This window comes from Bos indicus, chromosome 2, assembly GCF_029378745.1.
Source record: "Bos indicus isolate NIAB-ARS_2022 breed Sahiwal x Tharparkar chromosome 2, NIAB-ARS_B.indTharparkar_mat_pri_1.0, whole genome shotgun sequence".
Classification (NCBI taxonomy): domain Eukaryota; kingdom Metazoa; phylum Chordata; class Mammalia; order Artiodactyla; family Bovidae; genus Bos; species Bos indicus.
In genome coordinates, this window is record NC_091761.1 from 6,537,958 (window position 1) to 6,554,824 (window position 16,867).

The 16,867-nt window shown below is 39.2% G+C and overlaps 1 protein-coding gene across 5 annotated transcripts in view; it reads right to left on the reverse strand.

The window, feature by feature from the left end:
• ANKAR (ankyrin and armadillo repeat containing) overlaps window positions 1-16,567 on the reverse strand; it is a 54,620-nt gene extending 38,053 nt beyond the window's left edge. For 2 of the 5 annotated variants that reach the window (XM_070802256.1, XM_070802275.1), the window contains exons 1-8: window positions 16,360-16,567; window positions 13,236-13,871; window positions 6,844-7,281; window positions 5,091-5,254; window positions 4,381-4,484; window positions 3,322-3,502; window positions 2,039-2,258; window positions 622-657 (exon numbers count right to left, since the gene is read on the reverse strand). In XM_070802256.1, the coding sequence (XP_070658357.1) occupies window positions 622-657; window positions 2,039-2,258; window positions 3,322-3,502; window positions 4,381-4,484; window positions 5,091-5,254; window positions 6,844-7,281; window positions 13,236-13,836 (1,744 nt within the window). In that variant the 5' untranslated portion in view covers window positions 13,837-13,871; window positions 16,360-16,567. The other 3 variants (XM_070802259.1, XM_070802260.1, XM_070802268.1) reach the window with 3 other exon arrangements.
• Window positions 16,568-16,867: the final 300 nt, after the last annotated feature.

The following is a 16,867-nucleotide window of genomic DNA, read 5'->3' on the forward strand; positions in this document are numbered from 1 at the left end:
GCCTGGAGAAGCCAATGGACAGAGGAGCCTGGTGAGCCACAGTCCTTAGGGTTGCAAAGAGTCAGACACAACTGAATGACCATCACTCTTCCCCTTACAAAATTCAGGTCTTTGCAAATGATTTCTTTAAAAATAAACCCTCTTTGAATTATCTTATATAGAGTATGAAGGTATAGTCTTATATATATATATATATATATATATATATATAGTATATCCTTTAAAACTTTTTCTGATTTCTGCATATACAACACTTGAGTTAAAGTCTCCCCTCAGCAAGAACGATGCATTCTCAGACTGCACAGAATGTGCCTGTCACTAGGTGGCACATATCTAAATAATATTAACTGCTCATTTTGGGGGCATAAAACCCATCTTAGGCCCTGATTTTATAAAAATAAGTAGAGATAATTTGCAAATTCCGTGGTTAAAAAAGGATCTACTGCCCAAACTGAAAAAATATGAATACATAATCACAGGTAGAAAAAATGTACACTTCAAATTGTACAGAAAGATCATTTTGTGTTATCCTCATGTGACAGAATTTGAAGATTATATACTATAAGTTTTAATATATGCAGTGAACTTTTAAAAATGTGAAATATTTTACTTAAGTCTTACCATTTCTTTCTTTTTTCATGTCTACTTTTGATGACTCTGTTTTAAAAAGGAATACATATAGAAGTATGATTATTAATACGTAACAGTTTCCCAAATTAGTCAAAACTGACTCATATGAAGGTGAACAAAATGACTATGTTGAGATGCGGGTGACAGGATTACATCAAACAGGACTGAGTGTAACTTCTGGCAGAGCCACCTAGGCCATCAGACAGACCCAGGAGTGCTGCCTCCCACAGGGCTGGCCCAAATTCACAGGAGACAGCTCTGTGTTGGTGAAGTCATAATACACAGACATTGCCGGTAGTTAGATATTTTCTATATCTCAAGCTCTACTCAGTTCTCAGCAAATGGAAATCTATGTAGTCACAATATGACACAGAAACTTTAATTATAAAAGCTTTTTTTTTTAAACATCAAAAACTCTTAAAACACATCTTCAAATAACAGGCCATCTACTACATTTTGACTGAATTTTGCTCTATTTTAACTAAGTTCATTGTCTGCTGAATATTTTAATTAAGTAATAGAAGCATTTTAGTGCCAAAACATTTCAATTATACTGACAGAGTACGAAATCGTTCAACAGTCAAGAGGATTAAAGCAGCACATTTTGTTTTGGTGTGAAAATTTAACACAGCTTCTTAAGACAACATATTAAAATATAAAATCACCATTTCTTACTGCCAATATTGTTGCATCAGACCTTATTTCCCCTCTTCAGTTATGGAGGGCTTCTACTTTCATTTTCAATTGTATTATTTTTATACTGGTTAAATTTATTCCAATGAACATATAAATATGTATGTAATTCTAATAATCAGGAAATTTTGCTTTTTAAAGTTTAAACCAGGTTAGCCTTAAAGGGGTCATTAATCCTAAAATTATGGTTACAGAGGAATGTTTTGTTATTACATATGTTTATGTAGTATGAAGAAACTATTACCTGGTTAAGAACCTGGGATAAGAACAGGGTGTTCTGTCGGGATCTCTAATTATCTCCCTTTTCTCAGAATTTCTACGGAACATCAGTGTATATTAATTATGTCAGTGATTAACAAATCCTACCCTGAATTCACCATCATGCCATTCATTCAACAAGTATTTCTCAAGCATCTACCAATGCCAGGTTTTCCTCTGGGCCCTAGGGCACCATGGCAAACAAAGTAAGCCAAATCCTTGCCCTCACGGAGCTTCTATTCAATGAAGGAAACACAGTAAACAGATGAATAATACTATATAAGAGAGCAACAGGTGATACTTAGAAAACTAAAAGGAGCCCCTCTGAGATAAGTAAAACCGAAACAACTGTGCTCTCGTCTCCAATACTAAATTTTAACCTTGTGTTAAAATCAACATGCATTTGTAATGCTGAAGTAAAAGAAAAACATTTCAAGAGATAAAAACGTGATGGCACCTTGGCTGAGTATAATGAAGCGTCTCTGATTGACGTTGAAGTTGGCATTGCACAGCTGACATATGATCGGGACTCTGTTGTGTAGAGCAGCATGATGGAAAATAGCGTAACCTGCCTCGTCCGAAATGTTGATCGTCGAGCTTGAGGTTTTACGGCTGAATGTATGGAAAACAGCATATAATCCTCTTTCAACAGCAGACTTCATACCAAATGGGATACTCTAAAATTATGAGGAAGGTCAGAATTAGTGTTTTCCAAATGCACCTAAAATTTAGTGAAAGGACAAAAAGGACAATGAACTATATTTATGTAATCACATGATTGGTGTTTTATTACAGCAGAATTTTCACAAGATCCATGTGTAAAGTGTCTCACTGGGCAATGAAGTTGTTAGGGCTATAAAGAAACTCTGAGAACTTCAAAAATATTTGGGGGGATTTTTTTTCCTTCCTTTTTTTAAAGGAGAAGTTGTAGATCTTTCTTCTTAGGAGACAATTCATGCAAGGTAGACAACTACCCTTCTGAAATATTTAAAAAGCAAATGGACATCAAATTCCTTCTCTAACTTAAGAGCAGTCTAACTTAGAAGTCCAGAGACTTGAAATATATAGCTACAAGAGTAGTCTTCTTTGCTTTATGTCTCAAAGTGGAGAGGTGAAAATGTCCCATTTTTAGCTGTTCTGACTACTCAATATTTTAAAATTAAACTAAGTTTATCAATACTTATCATTTATGGACATTAAAACAAATAAATGCCAATGTGTCCTTTGAAATTGGTGAGCTCACCACTTAATTTATCAGTTTCAAAAGTTGTAAGCCAAGGCATATTGAAGCAGAGATGTGATTTAGGATGCCAGGGTTGTTCCTTAGATTTGGTCCCCACAACTGAAGCCTGATTCTGCAATTTACTAGCTGTGTGATTTGGGAAAGACCCTCAACTCACTGCATGTCAAATTTCTCATTTGTAAAATAGGATTGATAACAATAGCACTAGTGTCTAGAAAGAGTTTGTTGAAAGAATTTGTAGCAGTGCCTAGCATACAAAATAAGTACTCCATAAATATTAGCCGTTATTAAGGTTAATCACAATTCCATTCATACACAGTTTGTTTTGTAACTTGGCCAGAAATGTATAACTCAGAATTTTCAGCTACTAAAATGTAGAATCTTAATTGTATATTAAAGACTTCATTTAACCCATTATTTATCCCTATGATAAAAATTTGAGATACCCACTTATTTATAATTTCTTATACTAAATTATGTGGTAATCACTGAAATACCTTGCATTTCATAGCTTTCTTGAAACCAAATTTTTTCTTAAATTGTTCATGTAATTGAGCATCTGTCAGTGGAAGTCTTTTTAGCCTCAAATTGTTCACTATTTCATTTATGGCTCCCCACCACTGTGTCTTATACAGTTGCTGATAGAAAATTTCAAGTTCAAAACTGATCACGTAGTAGCTGTTAAAAAAAATTTTTTTTTTAAGTTTTTCTGACTGGGAATGCTGGCAAAACTTTTTTATAACAGTTACAATTTTCTATGACAAAAACACCTCCATCCCCATTTAACCATTGTGTTCATTATAAGAACGAATTACCATGTCTAAGGATTATTACACAGAATGTATCAAGGTGTTATTGTCATTTAGACGCTAAGTCATGTCAACCTTTTTGTGACCCCATGGACTGTAGCCATGAGGCTACGGAGGACTGTAGGCACCTCTGTCCATGGGATTTCCCAGGCAAGAATACTGGGGTAGGTTGCTGTTTCCTTCTCCAGGGGATCTTCTCCATCCATGGAGTGAACCCTAATTTCCTGCATTGGCAGGTGGATTCTTTACCACTGAACCACCAGGGAAACTGTATCAAGGTATACAGAGTCATAAATCTAGTATTTAATACTTAAGAGAGTTTGCAGTCATTCATGGTGGAGAAGGCAATGGCACCCTACTCCAGTACTCTTGCCTGGAAAATCCCATGGACGGAGGCGCCCGGCAGGCTGCAGTCCATGGGGTTGCTGAGAGTCGGACACGACTGAGTGTCTTTACTTTCACTTTTCACTTTCATGCATTGGAGAAGGAAATGGCAACCCACTCCAGTGTTCTTGCCTGGAGAATCCCAGGGACAGTGGAGCCTGGTGGGCTGCCGTCTTTGGGGTCGCACAGAGTCGGACATGACTGGGGTGACTTGGCAGCAGCAGCAGCAGTCATTCACGGGGACTGTTATTGTTCTGGGATCTCCATCCTGAAGTTTGAAGTTAGCCTTTTCATTTTGACAGTTTCCTCTTTTCTTCTTTCAACAAGTTGTGAGACTGTGAGCAGTTACTAAAAGTTCCTTACCTTTTTCCATTAAATTTCACGACTGGTATTGAGTAATGTTCTTTGTATCCTGAGTCTTCTGCAAATGTATTAACAGCACAATCCCGTATTTTTTCTAAGTTATTCTAAAATATAAATTATGTTACTAAAAAAACAAGTATAAACAATTGTAAGACTTATTTTAGATGAAATTTTATTCATGTAAAGAACACATTTTTAATAAAATATCCCAAGAGACCCTGATAATAACTGAATGTATACAATCCCTAATTTGGATTAGAGGGAAATTTTTTTTTTTACAAGAAATATAATATGGAGAAGGTAGAAAAGCAAAGACAATTGAAATGTATTATGTTTTCCAGATGAAGAACTATTGTTCTCAAACTCTGGAGGATCTCCATTTTAATGCTAATCCTTGAGAAAAAAATGGAAGAATACATAGTTAATGTTCAGGGATTTCTTCTGTACTTGGTTAACTATTCCAGGGCAAATATGGCCTATAAAGTCTGCAGGGATGATAGTTGTGCCTCTGACATTTAACACAGGACCTTACACAGACCTGCACTTAATTCGTGTATGTTATGCAATGTATGAAGAGACTAGCGAGCTGTGGAGGTCATCATCTGGGGAGCCGCCTAGGGCCTGCACCAACAGAAACTCCTTCTGGTTGGAGAATAGGATGAAAGAGTTGTGAAATGACGAACAATTTCAGGAACAACAATAATGTAAACCTTAAAATCTTCCGAAGCATTCTCAATTGAAGGGGTGCTGATGTCAAATTCAATTCCTCCATGAATATGAAAATACTGATCCTCTTTGTAGTGAAAATTTTGGCATTTAAAATCTCGTCCATAAATAAATGGAGGCAATTCTCGCTCTGTCTTGACCTTGTCATCTCAAAAAAATGAAAACAAAATTTTGTTTAAAAGTTCAACAATAGAATATAAGCAGTCATATTTTGGAGGTCTCAAATCATTTTTACATAAAGTGAAAAGAATCCATGTGAAATGGAAATCTTCACAATTGTAGTCTATAAAATAAATGCTCAATGTATATTTTAAATATTGAAATATATTTATATCATATGTTTCGGGCATTTTTGATAGTTTCCTTGTACAGACATTTCAAAAGAATACTCAAAACATTAATTCGCTTATTAATTACTATATGTGAGCTCACAACTAATATTATACCTCCATTATCAATAGAGATTTGAAACTCTGTGCCATGGAGACTCTCTAGTTAAATAAACAAAAGTTACCCAAGCTAGTTAAGGAAGAGAGACATTATAAAGAAAATGTGAGTATCTCTCATATGACAAAAATAATCAGTGCATTTTTCTAGAATGCTACACATATAACATTTATTTTTAAAAATAATTTTCTAAAATCCTGGCAAGGATTAGTTTATTCAGTATTTTGACTTGTGAGCAGAATATAGTTTCATCAATATAAGGTATATATTATAAGAAATGCAAAAGGTCCAGAAAATTACAAAGAAAAATGTAACACCCAAATCTCACCACATGGAAATTAATTATTAACATTTAGTCATATTTGTTTCCAATAATTTAAGTAGTAAGTCATTACAGGTACAGCTAACATCCTCTAAGAGCACATTAGTTCCATACACGAGACACTGCCCCCACCCGCATCCCTGGACAAGATTGTCATGAGTTCATTTTTAAATAGTTTACAGGTATGGATTATAAGCTTCACTATCATAATTCTCATGACACAAATTTTATTAAATGATTTGCAAAATTTCTACTGAAAATCTGCCATCTGAATAGAAAACCTGCTATAAATAAGCCTATATGTTTAACCACCAACGAAAATACGCAATTTGTGTGCTAATCTGGGTGGGAGGAAGAGTTTTCTCTGTATTCCTGTCAAATTCCGTATAAACATGACCCGATTTCAGCTCCGTCTACTCTTTTGTTATCGGACCAATTACTAAAGCTTTTAATATATTTTCATCTTTTTTTTTCAGAAATGTAAGACCATTCGTGATCTTTTACTGCCCCATATTAATCTGGGTCAATTTCTAATTTTCCTGAAAAACACAATAGGGATGTTGAGCAGAAGTGCACTGAATTTCTCCTGTGCATGAACTATGATATAACGTCATACTGTCATGGACATAACATATCTCAGAAATCATTTTGTTTTTCAATCATCCTTGTACTTGATAAAGATATGTACCTTGCCTTGCACTAGGTGAATATACCAGGCATTTTTAATTACTTTGGAGACATCACATTTTGTTTTGTATTTATATTTTAACTGAAGGAATTGCAGATTGCTTTTTTGTAATTGCTTTACAGAATTTTGTTGTGTTCTGTCAAACCTTAACATGTTTTTCATTTTTAACATGCTATAGCTTGGTTATATGCTTGGATCCACATACTATAAACAGAATTGAGTTTAAACATAAATTCAATATATATCTACATTTTAAATATAATTTGGGCAGTATTCTTACCTGAAAAAGGCTGAAGCAGACCACTTAAATATGGAACTTTCATCTTCTTTTTTAAGCTCAGTAGAAATGGAGTCAGAAAACATATTAATTTTAGGTATCCTATCCCTTTCCTGATTTCTTTTTTCTTCTCCAAGTGTTTTTGAATAATCTTTTTTTGAAGATATAATCTTTGATGTAATCTCTGGTAGGTACAAATATCAAGATTATCCTGATTACATTTTATAGCATTAGTAAGCCAGTAGGCTGTTTCAAATATAAAAACATTTTCACACTGTTGAACTTGTGTGGTGCTGAATGTCATCTTTAGTAGGATATATTCTGCATATTTCATAAATACAGCTTTTTCTTCAGGGCTATTGGGATTATATGTTGGATCTTCATTCATGTCTTCATCATAGATTCCATCAAAGTCTGGATCCTTTGTAATATCAATCAAACCTTCACAGTAAAAAAGAAAAATTTAAGATTGTGAAATTTTCATACTTGGCTTCTGGATAAATAGATTGAATACAGTTTCACCTCAAAATTCTACCAAAATGACAGCAAAGGAATAATGAAATACCACTGAAACTGTCAAAGAAGAAAAGCAGACAGATACATGATAACTAAGCAGAGTAAAGAAAGAGAGAAGCTGGTGAAATTAAAAAGAATTGATTTTCATTCTCTTTGAAGGAATAATACAACACCATGGAAAGATAATAACATGTCTCATGTTTAATCAAAGAAAATATGGAAGAACAAAAGAGAAATGTGATCTTCCTTTAAGCAAAGACTCCGCTTCTTACTTGGGCATAAAGTATATTTGTTTATTCAGTTCCTATAATACACATTTCTTCTCCTTGCTGATAACAGAAGCTAAATATATACAATAAATAACTTTCCTACTAACTAATCATAATGAAACAAGAATTAAAACTTAGTTTTATTCTATACTATAAATGACAAATTTATTACATTTTCTTTCCATTTATAATGAAATTGTCATTTTCTTGTTGTCAAATTGTCTTTTTTAAGACAATTTGTCTTAAAGTTGTCTTTTTTAAAGCAACTTTAAAATAGGCTTGAGACAATGGCTTAGAATCATAAAATATCACTTGGTAGAAAATATGGTGCTTGTGTGTAACATACGTGCCTTACAATGTAAATAATACATCAGTGTGCCTCCCCACTTTCTTTTTCCTTTTCTTCTTCCTCAAATCTACATATTTAAAAAGCGAGAATAGGCTTGGATTTTTAAGATGACCACTATGATTCATATCCCTTTTGCAAAAGACTAAGATAAATTATTGAGATAAAGAAGAAACTGAAGTGTTTCTGACAGTTAAAATAGATCTAAATACAAGCTAGAGCATTGCTGATTCCTCTAAAACTTTGTGGCTTGGGTGGATGGGAGTCAAAATGCAGCGAGTCAGTTCTCATCCCAGAGAGGCAGAAAGGCGAAGATATTGGAAGAAGAGGGAATGAAGAGCTCCACAGCCCCTTCCACTTCTTGGACACCAGACTCACTGCCCCCTCAAAGCAGGAGACAGAAGGAAACAGACCAGTCAGAAAGATAATGGCATCTGGGGAGAGGCCCCCCAGCGATTTACTAAAGGAAATCAGTCCTGAATATTCATCGGAAGGACTGATGCTGAAGCTGAAACTCCAATACTTTGGCCACCTGATGTGAAGAGCTGACTCGTTGGAAAAGACCCTGATGCTGGGAAAGATTGAAGGCAGGAGCAGAAGGGGATGACAGAGGATGAGATGGTTGGATGGCATCACCAACTCAACGGACATGGGTTTGGGTGGACTCTGGGAGTTGGTGACAGACAGGGAGGCCTGGCGTGCTGCAATCCATGGGGTCTCAAAGAGTCAGACATGACGGAGCGACTGAACTAAAATGAATAAATATCTTTACTTGAATGTCCTAGAGGCACTCCCAAACAAAATCCATTTTTCCTCTCCCCCAAATTTGCTTTTCTTTCATTCCTTATCATAGTTAAAAGCACTATTTATCCATGAGTTCCTCAAACTAAAAGGGCTTCCCTTGTGGCTCAACTGGTAAAGAGTCTACCTGCAATGCAGGAGACCTGAGTTCGATCCCTGGGTTGGGAAGATCCCCTGGAGAAGGGAAAGGCTACCCACTCCAGTATTCTGGCCTAGAAAATTTCATGGACTATATAGTCCATGGGGTCGCAAAGAGCCGGACACGACTGAGCGACTGAACTGAGCTGAACTGAAGCACTGTAGGGGGCTTCCTGGTGGCTCAGTGGCTTGGTGGATAAGAATCCTCCTGCCAATGCAGGAGACTCAGGCTCGATCCCTGTGTCAGGAAGATCTTGGAAAATTCCATGGCAGAGGAGCCTGGCGGGTCCATGGGGTTGAAGAGTTGGACACAACTTAGTGACTAAATAACAACAAAGCACTGCAGGTGTAATGAGAATTTAAAGACAAAAAAAGACACATTTCTGTGCTCTCAAGTTCTCAAGCACAGATCTATTAAGGAAGACAGAGATGAAGCCAACAATTCCAATAAAAAGTGGTACAATTTGCACAGAGGAGGTGGTGTCTGAATCAAGCACTCAAAAATGAGTAGCAATAACCTGGGAACGAATGCAGAAGAGTGGGGAGTGGGGTGAGGGATAGAGCATTCCAGACAAAGGTCAAGGAATAAAAAAATAACCATTTCACTCTACCAGCTTTGGGTATTAAATAAGGTCCTCAGATCAAGGGACCTGCCCTAATTAGTATCTTTCTCAGCAAACTGGAGGGTAGGACCAGATTTTTGGTGTGCTGCATTCTCCAGTACTGTTGCTACTGTTTTCCTAAGGGTGGTGTTTCCTGGTGGTTTTGTGCCTATGCAAAGCTCTTAGAGAGCTGAACTTGATCTTGTCCTCATTGATTCACAAAAGTCTTCCTTCTCCTGCAGAGTTCCTTGGAAATCCGTTTTAGCACAGTTTTTAAGACAATCACATGGTCAGTTGCAAGGTTTGAACCCAGACTCACAGTCAAGAGAGGAGGTGCTCTTTCTCCAACCATGAAAGATGAAATAGCAAGTCTTCCCAGCCTCTTGCCGCTATATAGCAGCAACTACCAGAACTAAACTGGGAGCATGGGGCTAAAGCCAAATTGCCATGAGTCACACTCTATATCAGACACCTTGCGTTCCCTGGCAATCTATATTTCACTCTGGCTCTTATTGCATGGACCAGCTCCACACAGATATAACCTGACCACACCTTGCCTCAGATGCGCCATCTGGCCCTTACTTTTGCCCTGGGGTTTCTCTTCACTGCTGTGTTGGACTCCTGATGGAATCCAGTCAGCCACTCTGATGGATGAACAAATCTGCACACAGAGTTAACTCCCACGTAATCTTTGACCAATGCAGGAGAGGAGCCAGGGAATACATGTTCCCCTCCTCCATCCCTCAGGCTGACAATCCTGAAGTATATTCTGTGTGACTCCACAGGGTCCCAGCCAAACCGTAACTACTTATCTAAGTGGTGAAAGTTCAGCAGCGTATCCTTGGGTTGATGATTCCTCCTTTTCTATGCATTTCCTGTCCCTTGGAGTCATTTTCCATAAACTGCCCTGACTTAAGTCCTCATTTCAGACCCTAATTTGGGGGGCAACCTAGGCTAGTCCACTTTGCACTGGTATGCTGGTACCTGACCCTGTACATCCTTAAGCATGCAGCATAAAAGCTCCCTCTCCTAAGGGTCCAGGTGCCTTTCCCGCAATCTGATGCTTGGCCCTGTAGGATTTCACGGGATGCTCCTGCTGTGGTGGCTGATGGGAACCTGTACCAATCCGTGCTGTCTCACTGAGGTTTCCCCCTGCAGACTGCGCCAGCACTCTGGTGTCTGCGTCCTTTACCATCGTTTGCACTATACTGTCCTTACAGTGCCTGGGGCATGCTGATGCTGCCAGGTCTTCAGCAGACTCCTGAACAGTGTGAGGGAGAAGAAAATCTCTATCCACATAAGAGGCACTTCTTTGACTGCGCGGCAGCCAATATTACAAAGTGCTTTGGTGTAACACAGTATTTCTCCCAAGGCACATGGTTGTAGAGTGACAGGATTTGCACAATTTCTAGCCTCATTCATTTTCAGTGAAAAGGGATCATAAGCAGAGAGAGCAGTCAGAAGGCGGTTGCAGTATGTCAGGCTAGAGAAAAGGATGTTTTGTATCAGGGTGCTGTAGCTGAGATGAACCAAAGTGGATGATTTTGAGATAGTTTAAAGGGAGGATCATAATAGTCAAGGCATGAATTCTCATCCAGGAAAGAAGAATTAAGTAGAAATATCCAGGACTGATATTTAGCTATATACCAATATGGCTACACTGTTAAAATACTGAAACCTTTGATATTGTTTGGTAAACTGAATTGCTCTAGCCCTGAGCTCTTTGAATGCCACCCTCCTGGGGGACAGTCTAGAAAGCTTCATGATCCAGCAAAGGGTACATATGGCAAGCGGGAGGCCTCTGAGATCTTGTTCCAGCATTATTACTGATGCCCGTTCTAGCTGGCCAGTGCTTATGATTAATTCTGAATATCATCCCTGAAAATGTAGACAATGGAAGACAGACAACTTCAGTCTCTGGGTGCTCCCCAGCTCCACCCACAACTTGATTAGGATGTTTCCATGTGGCTCTGATCCCCTCAACCAGGAGCACCCCTGTGAGGGAGTCCTCATAGAGAGTGGCCTCAGATGTGACCGACAGCTGGATTCAATAGACCAGAAGCTGGGCTGCGAAGTTGCTTGATACAGTTGATTTTATCATCGACTAGGCGGGAGCCCTCTGTCCTTAGATATAAAACAGGGCATGTGCTCCCTCCTGCCCTGCTGATGTCTCTTCCTACGACTGACGCTCTCACGAGATGGCCCAGAGGCTCTTGGGACTTTTACATATGAATGGCTGAATCCTCCATGTGCGCCTCTAACTCTCATCACGCTCCAGAATTTGACTTCTGTACTGGAAGTTTCCACCTGGGTACCTACCTAGTTTCTACCTAGAATCTAAAGAGGGGCCATTGTTTCTTTAACAGTTAATCTGTCATGTCCGGCCTGTGCTTTGCTTGACACATGCCAGCTTGCAATGCTGGTTCTTTAGTCCCACCTCTTCTCCAACGAGGGCCTCAAAATGATTTTTGTGAAAACAGAAAAAAGGCAAAAACCCAATTTTTGTCGGGATTGTCAAAGCTCTAACATTGTCAAAAGCTGCCATCCACTCCTGCTGATCCTTCATACCCTCCATGGAGCTCAGATCTTCACAGAGCTCCTGTCACCATCTCGATCAAGGAGAGCAAATCATGAAACCTAGTTTTCCAGACATGTCTTGGTCAATGCAAGCAGGCAGAAACATCATCTGACTTGTGCCATGCTCCTTATAGCCTTCCAGTGACTAGTTAGTAGATCACTAGACAATTTCCAGGATAGAAGAGTCATTGACTACTAAAATTATATCCTAGTTTAGTTATATTTTATGTGACCTGAACTAGCCTTGAAGGTCCTAAACTACCAGAAATGATAGAACTTCTGGGTGAATGCTAACAAAAGTTTTTAAGATTTTGACCATGCCATATTCTCATCAACAATGTATCTATAGGATGTCAAAATATCAGTACCCTTTAAGAGAGAACTACCAGACCAGTCAAGGGAATGCAGAAATTAATGGAATTTACTAGCTATTACTGGCAGTCTTTCACATTACTTCACCCTAATCATCCCAAGATCTGAACAACAAGAAGAGATTTTTAGGTTCCAGTTATGGCTATGATTTTTTAGTAGCCAGTGACCCTTCAGTCCTAGGAGCAGAGGATATAAGCACTTATCCAGTGGCATTCGTGCTGATTCCAGCAACATCACAGACTAATTCTCCCCCAGAGGAGGAGAATTTCTGCCTAAACTCACTACTCTTGGACTCTCCTCTGAACAGAAGTTGATGACCTTGCATGGAAATGAGTCAGATTACCAGACATAGTCAGATTACCAGACAAATGACTCTATTACCGGACATAGAGGTACCATCTCCAATGGTACTGCTTGCTGGCACACAAAAAGCTTCAGAACCTGAAAAACACCTGGATACCCAACCCATAGCAGGTGAGTCAGGCTGCCTTGTTGTGATCAAGTAAATCTTATTCACATACATTTGAACTTCACAGCAGTCTAGCCACAGATGTAGTAAAAAGCAAACGAACACTTCTGTGGTTCGGGTTCTAACCAAGATTCAAAAGGTGACATTGAAAAAAAAAAGGTTAATTATTGAAAAGATAGATTCTTTGGAATTAAAAAAAAAATCTTTTAAGAAGTATGGCTAAAATAAAACCAAATCACATATAAATTACTTTTAATTTCTAAAAGAGGATTCTAATAAAAATAAAACATGTTAAATTCTCTTACCTGCTGAACTAAATTCTGCAAATATATCTCTGTTTGTTTGAGGCTTCCCATCTGGATTAATGTCCATGATGGTACGCCACAATTCAGAAAATCTAGCTCGTTTTTCTTTGGGCATATATATTCCATGCCATAGTGCTTTCAACATGTAGTCAATATTGATCAGAATTTGCCCAATTCTGGTATCAAAATAAGCTGGGGGTAATTGACAAGAAGAACTCTGATCATAATTAGCTTCTAAACTGATTGAAGGAATTTGATTTAAGCAATAAATTCCAACAGCCAATTCTCTTATGATCTGATGGACTTCTCTATAGTCTAAGAGGGCAGTAGGGTCCACAGGAGTTAGTAGGATTGCAGTGGAGAAGCCTACGTTATTCATTTGACTCATAATTCCACATGGCATGTCTAGTTGAGAGCGAACATCTTCTTTGGCAGACAACCAGCTAACTAGTGCAGTAGTTAGCAACTCTTGTACTTCACTCCGATCATATTTTTCAAAAAAAGCAGAAGCATTTCTCTGGACAGCTAAATTTTCCAGGTAAGTTTCTTCATCTTGATTTTGATCAAATCTAGGTGCTCCTTTTTTGGGCAATCTTAACATTTCTAATTAATTCTAGTGTGTCCTTTTTGAAGTTTCTGCAATGAAATGAAAAAGAAAAGACAAGCAATAAAATTTATCATGGCAATGAAGCTGAATTTCTCAAGAAATAAATCTATGCCTTTCATCTTTATGGTTAATTGTTTCATGGTCAACCATTACATAATTGACATACATTATGTTAGTTTCAGGTGTACAACATAGTAATTTAATACTTGTATATATTTTGAAATGATCACCACAAAAAAATCAAGTTAACATCTGTTACCATACATAGTTACAGAATTTTTTTTCTTATGGGAACTTTTAAGATTTACTCTTAGCAATATTCAGATATGCAATATGTTATTATTAACTATAAACATTTATTTATTTTTGGCTGCTTTGGGTCTTTGTTGCTGCAAGGGCTTTCTCTAGTTGTGAGGAGTGGGGGCTAATCTTTGCTGCAATATACGGGCTTCTCAATTGCAGTGGCTTCTCTTGTTGCAGAGCACAGGCTCTAGGTGCATGGGCTTCAGATGTTGCAGATCACCAGCCCTAGAGTGTGGGCTCAGCATTTGTGGCACAGGGACTCAGTTGCATGTGGAATCTTCCCAGACAAGGCACTGAACCTGTGTCTCCTACATTGGCAGGTGGATTCTTATCCACTGTGCCACCAGGGAAGTCCTGGTGTTATTAACTATTGTTGCCACGCTATACATTACTTCCCCATGACTTATTTATTTTATAACTGAGGTTTGTACCTTTTGACTACCTTCACCCATTTTGCCCACCTCACCCTCTGCCTCTGGCAACCACCAAACTGTTCTCTGTATCTATGCTACGGTTTGTTTTTTGTTTGTTTTGAGATTCCACATTAAGCAAGATTATATAGTATTTGTCTTTCTCTGTCAGACTTATTTCACTTAGTAATGCCTTGAAGGGCCATCTGTGTTGCCACAAATGGCAAGATTTCATTCTTTTTTATGGCTAAACAATATTTCATTGTGTATGTGTAAATAAATGCTCCACTTTCTTTATCCATTAATCTATCAATAGGTTGTTTTTATATCTTGGCTGTTGTAAATAATGCTGTAATAAATATGCAGGTCTATATATCTTTTGGAGTTAGTGTTTTCATTTTCATTGAATAAATACACATAAGTGGAATTACTGGATGATATAGTTGTTCTATGGGCTTCCCTGGTGGCTTAGACAGTAAAGAATTTGCCTGCAGTGTGGGAGACCTGGCTTTGATCCCTGGGTCAGGAAGATCCCATGGAGAAGGGAATGGCAACACACTGCAGTACTCTTGTCTGGAGAGTTTCATGGACAGAGGAGCCTGCTGGTAGACAGTCCATGTGGTCACAGAGTCAGACACGATTGAGCAACTAACACTTTCATGGTAGTTCTAATATATTTTTCAGGCTTAAACTAATTGCAGCATAAGAAAGTTGAAATCTGAGTTAAACTTGTAGAACTTTTAACATTAATCATAATATGCTTTTCAAAAGAGGTAAAAAGATACGAAGAAGTATATCGAAAAGAAACAACGTTTATATATAAGAAGATACTGCTGCATACCTATTCTTTTGTTGTTGTTGTAGAGGCATTTTCACAAGGTCAATTTTTTCAGGGTTTTTGTTTTATTTTCTTAAAGCAAGAAAACAAACACTTGCTTTAAAAAAAAAAAGCGAAGGCAAGAAATACTTCCTTAACGTTGTATCTCTGTTCAATAGAAATGGGATTCTATGCTGCTGCTGCTGCTGCTGCTAAGTCGCTTCAGTCGTGTCCGACTCTGCGACCCCAGAGACGGCAACCCACCAAGCTCCCCCGTTCCTGGGATTCTCCAGGCAAGAACACTGGAGTGGCTTGCCATTTCCTTCTCCAATGCATGAAAGTGAAAAGTGAAAGTGAAGTCGCTCAGTCGTGTCCGACTCTTAGCGACCCCATGGACTGCAGCCCACCAGGCTCCTCCGTCCATGGGATTTTCCAGGCAAGAGTACTGGAGTGGGGTGCCGTTGCCTTCTCCAGGGATTCTATGCAGTGCCTCTCTATTTCTGGAATAATAACCTAACTACTGTTTACTGAGCATCTATTTACCCAGCACTTTATACACAAAATTTTTCATTTAACTGGCCTCTCTGTACAACGATTCTCAAAATCTAGGCTGTGTTGAAATCACCCGGGGCTTGTTCCGGCAGACTGCTGGATCCTACTCTAGAGATTCTGAGTGGGGTAGGAGTGGGGCCAGAGGATTTCCATTTCTGAAAAAGTCAGATGCTGCTGGTTCTGGCAGGATACTTGGTGAACCCAGTTCCGCGACAGGCGTTGGGAGCCCAACTCCACAGAGGCAGAAACCAGGCTAGAATAGAGGATGCGCCGGAGGTTTCACACCTTCAGAATCAGAACAAACTGATTCCTCAAGTCCATCGTCAGGTCCAAGCCCTGTGCCCACACAGACACGGGAAAGGGAAAGGACAGGGCAAAGGAAGAAACCTGCTCTGAGATGACAGTTTATCTAGGAAAAGGAAACGTCATCCACACCGGCTCCCAGAGTACTCCCGGGGTCAGGGACGGTAGTCTTCTCCAAGGGTCTCTAGCCTGGACCCGAATTCACCGTCTGGAATCCCGAGTGACCGAGGGCGAGGGGAGGACTGGGCGGGACTCTCCTGAGCAGAGGCCTGGGAGGCCCGCTTCCCCCGCGGGGTCCTGGGAGCCCTCGGCCTCGCCTGCGGTCCTGCCACCCGCGCGGGCAGCAGCCGTTAGTCCTCGGGCTTGGGGCCGCTGGCCCGGCGCCTCCGCGAGAGGGCGCTCCTATACACCCGTGAGAGGGGCCTCGCCCAGAGGCCGCAGGCGCCCATCCCGGCTAAGATTCGTCCCTCACCACCACCCCTCGCACCACCCCTTTACAACTCAATGTGGACTTGGGCTTAGGAAGTCAAGTGGGCCTTAGGAAGCATCACTAAGAACAAAGCTAGTGGAGATGATGGAATTCCAGTTGAGCTATTTCAAATCCTGAAAGATGATGCTGTGAAAGTGCTGCACTCAATAT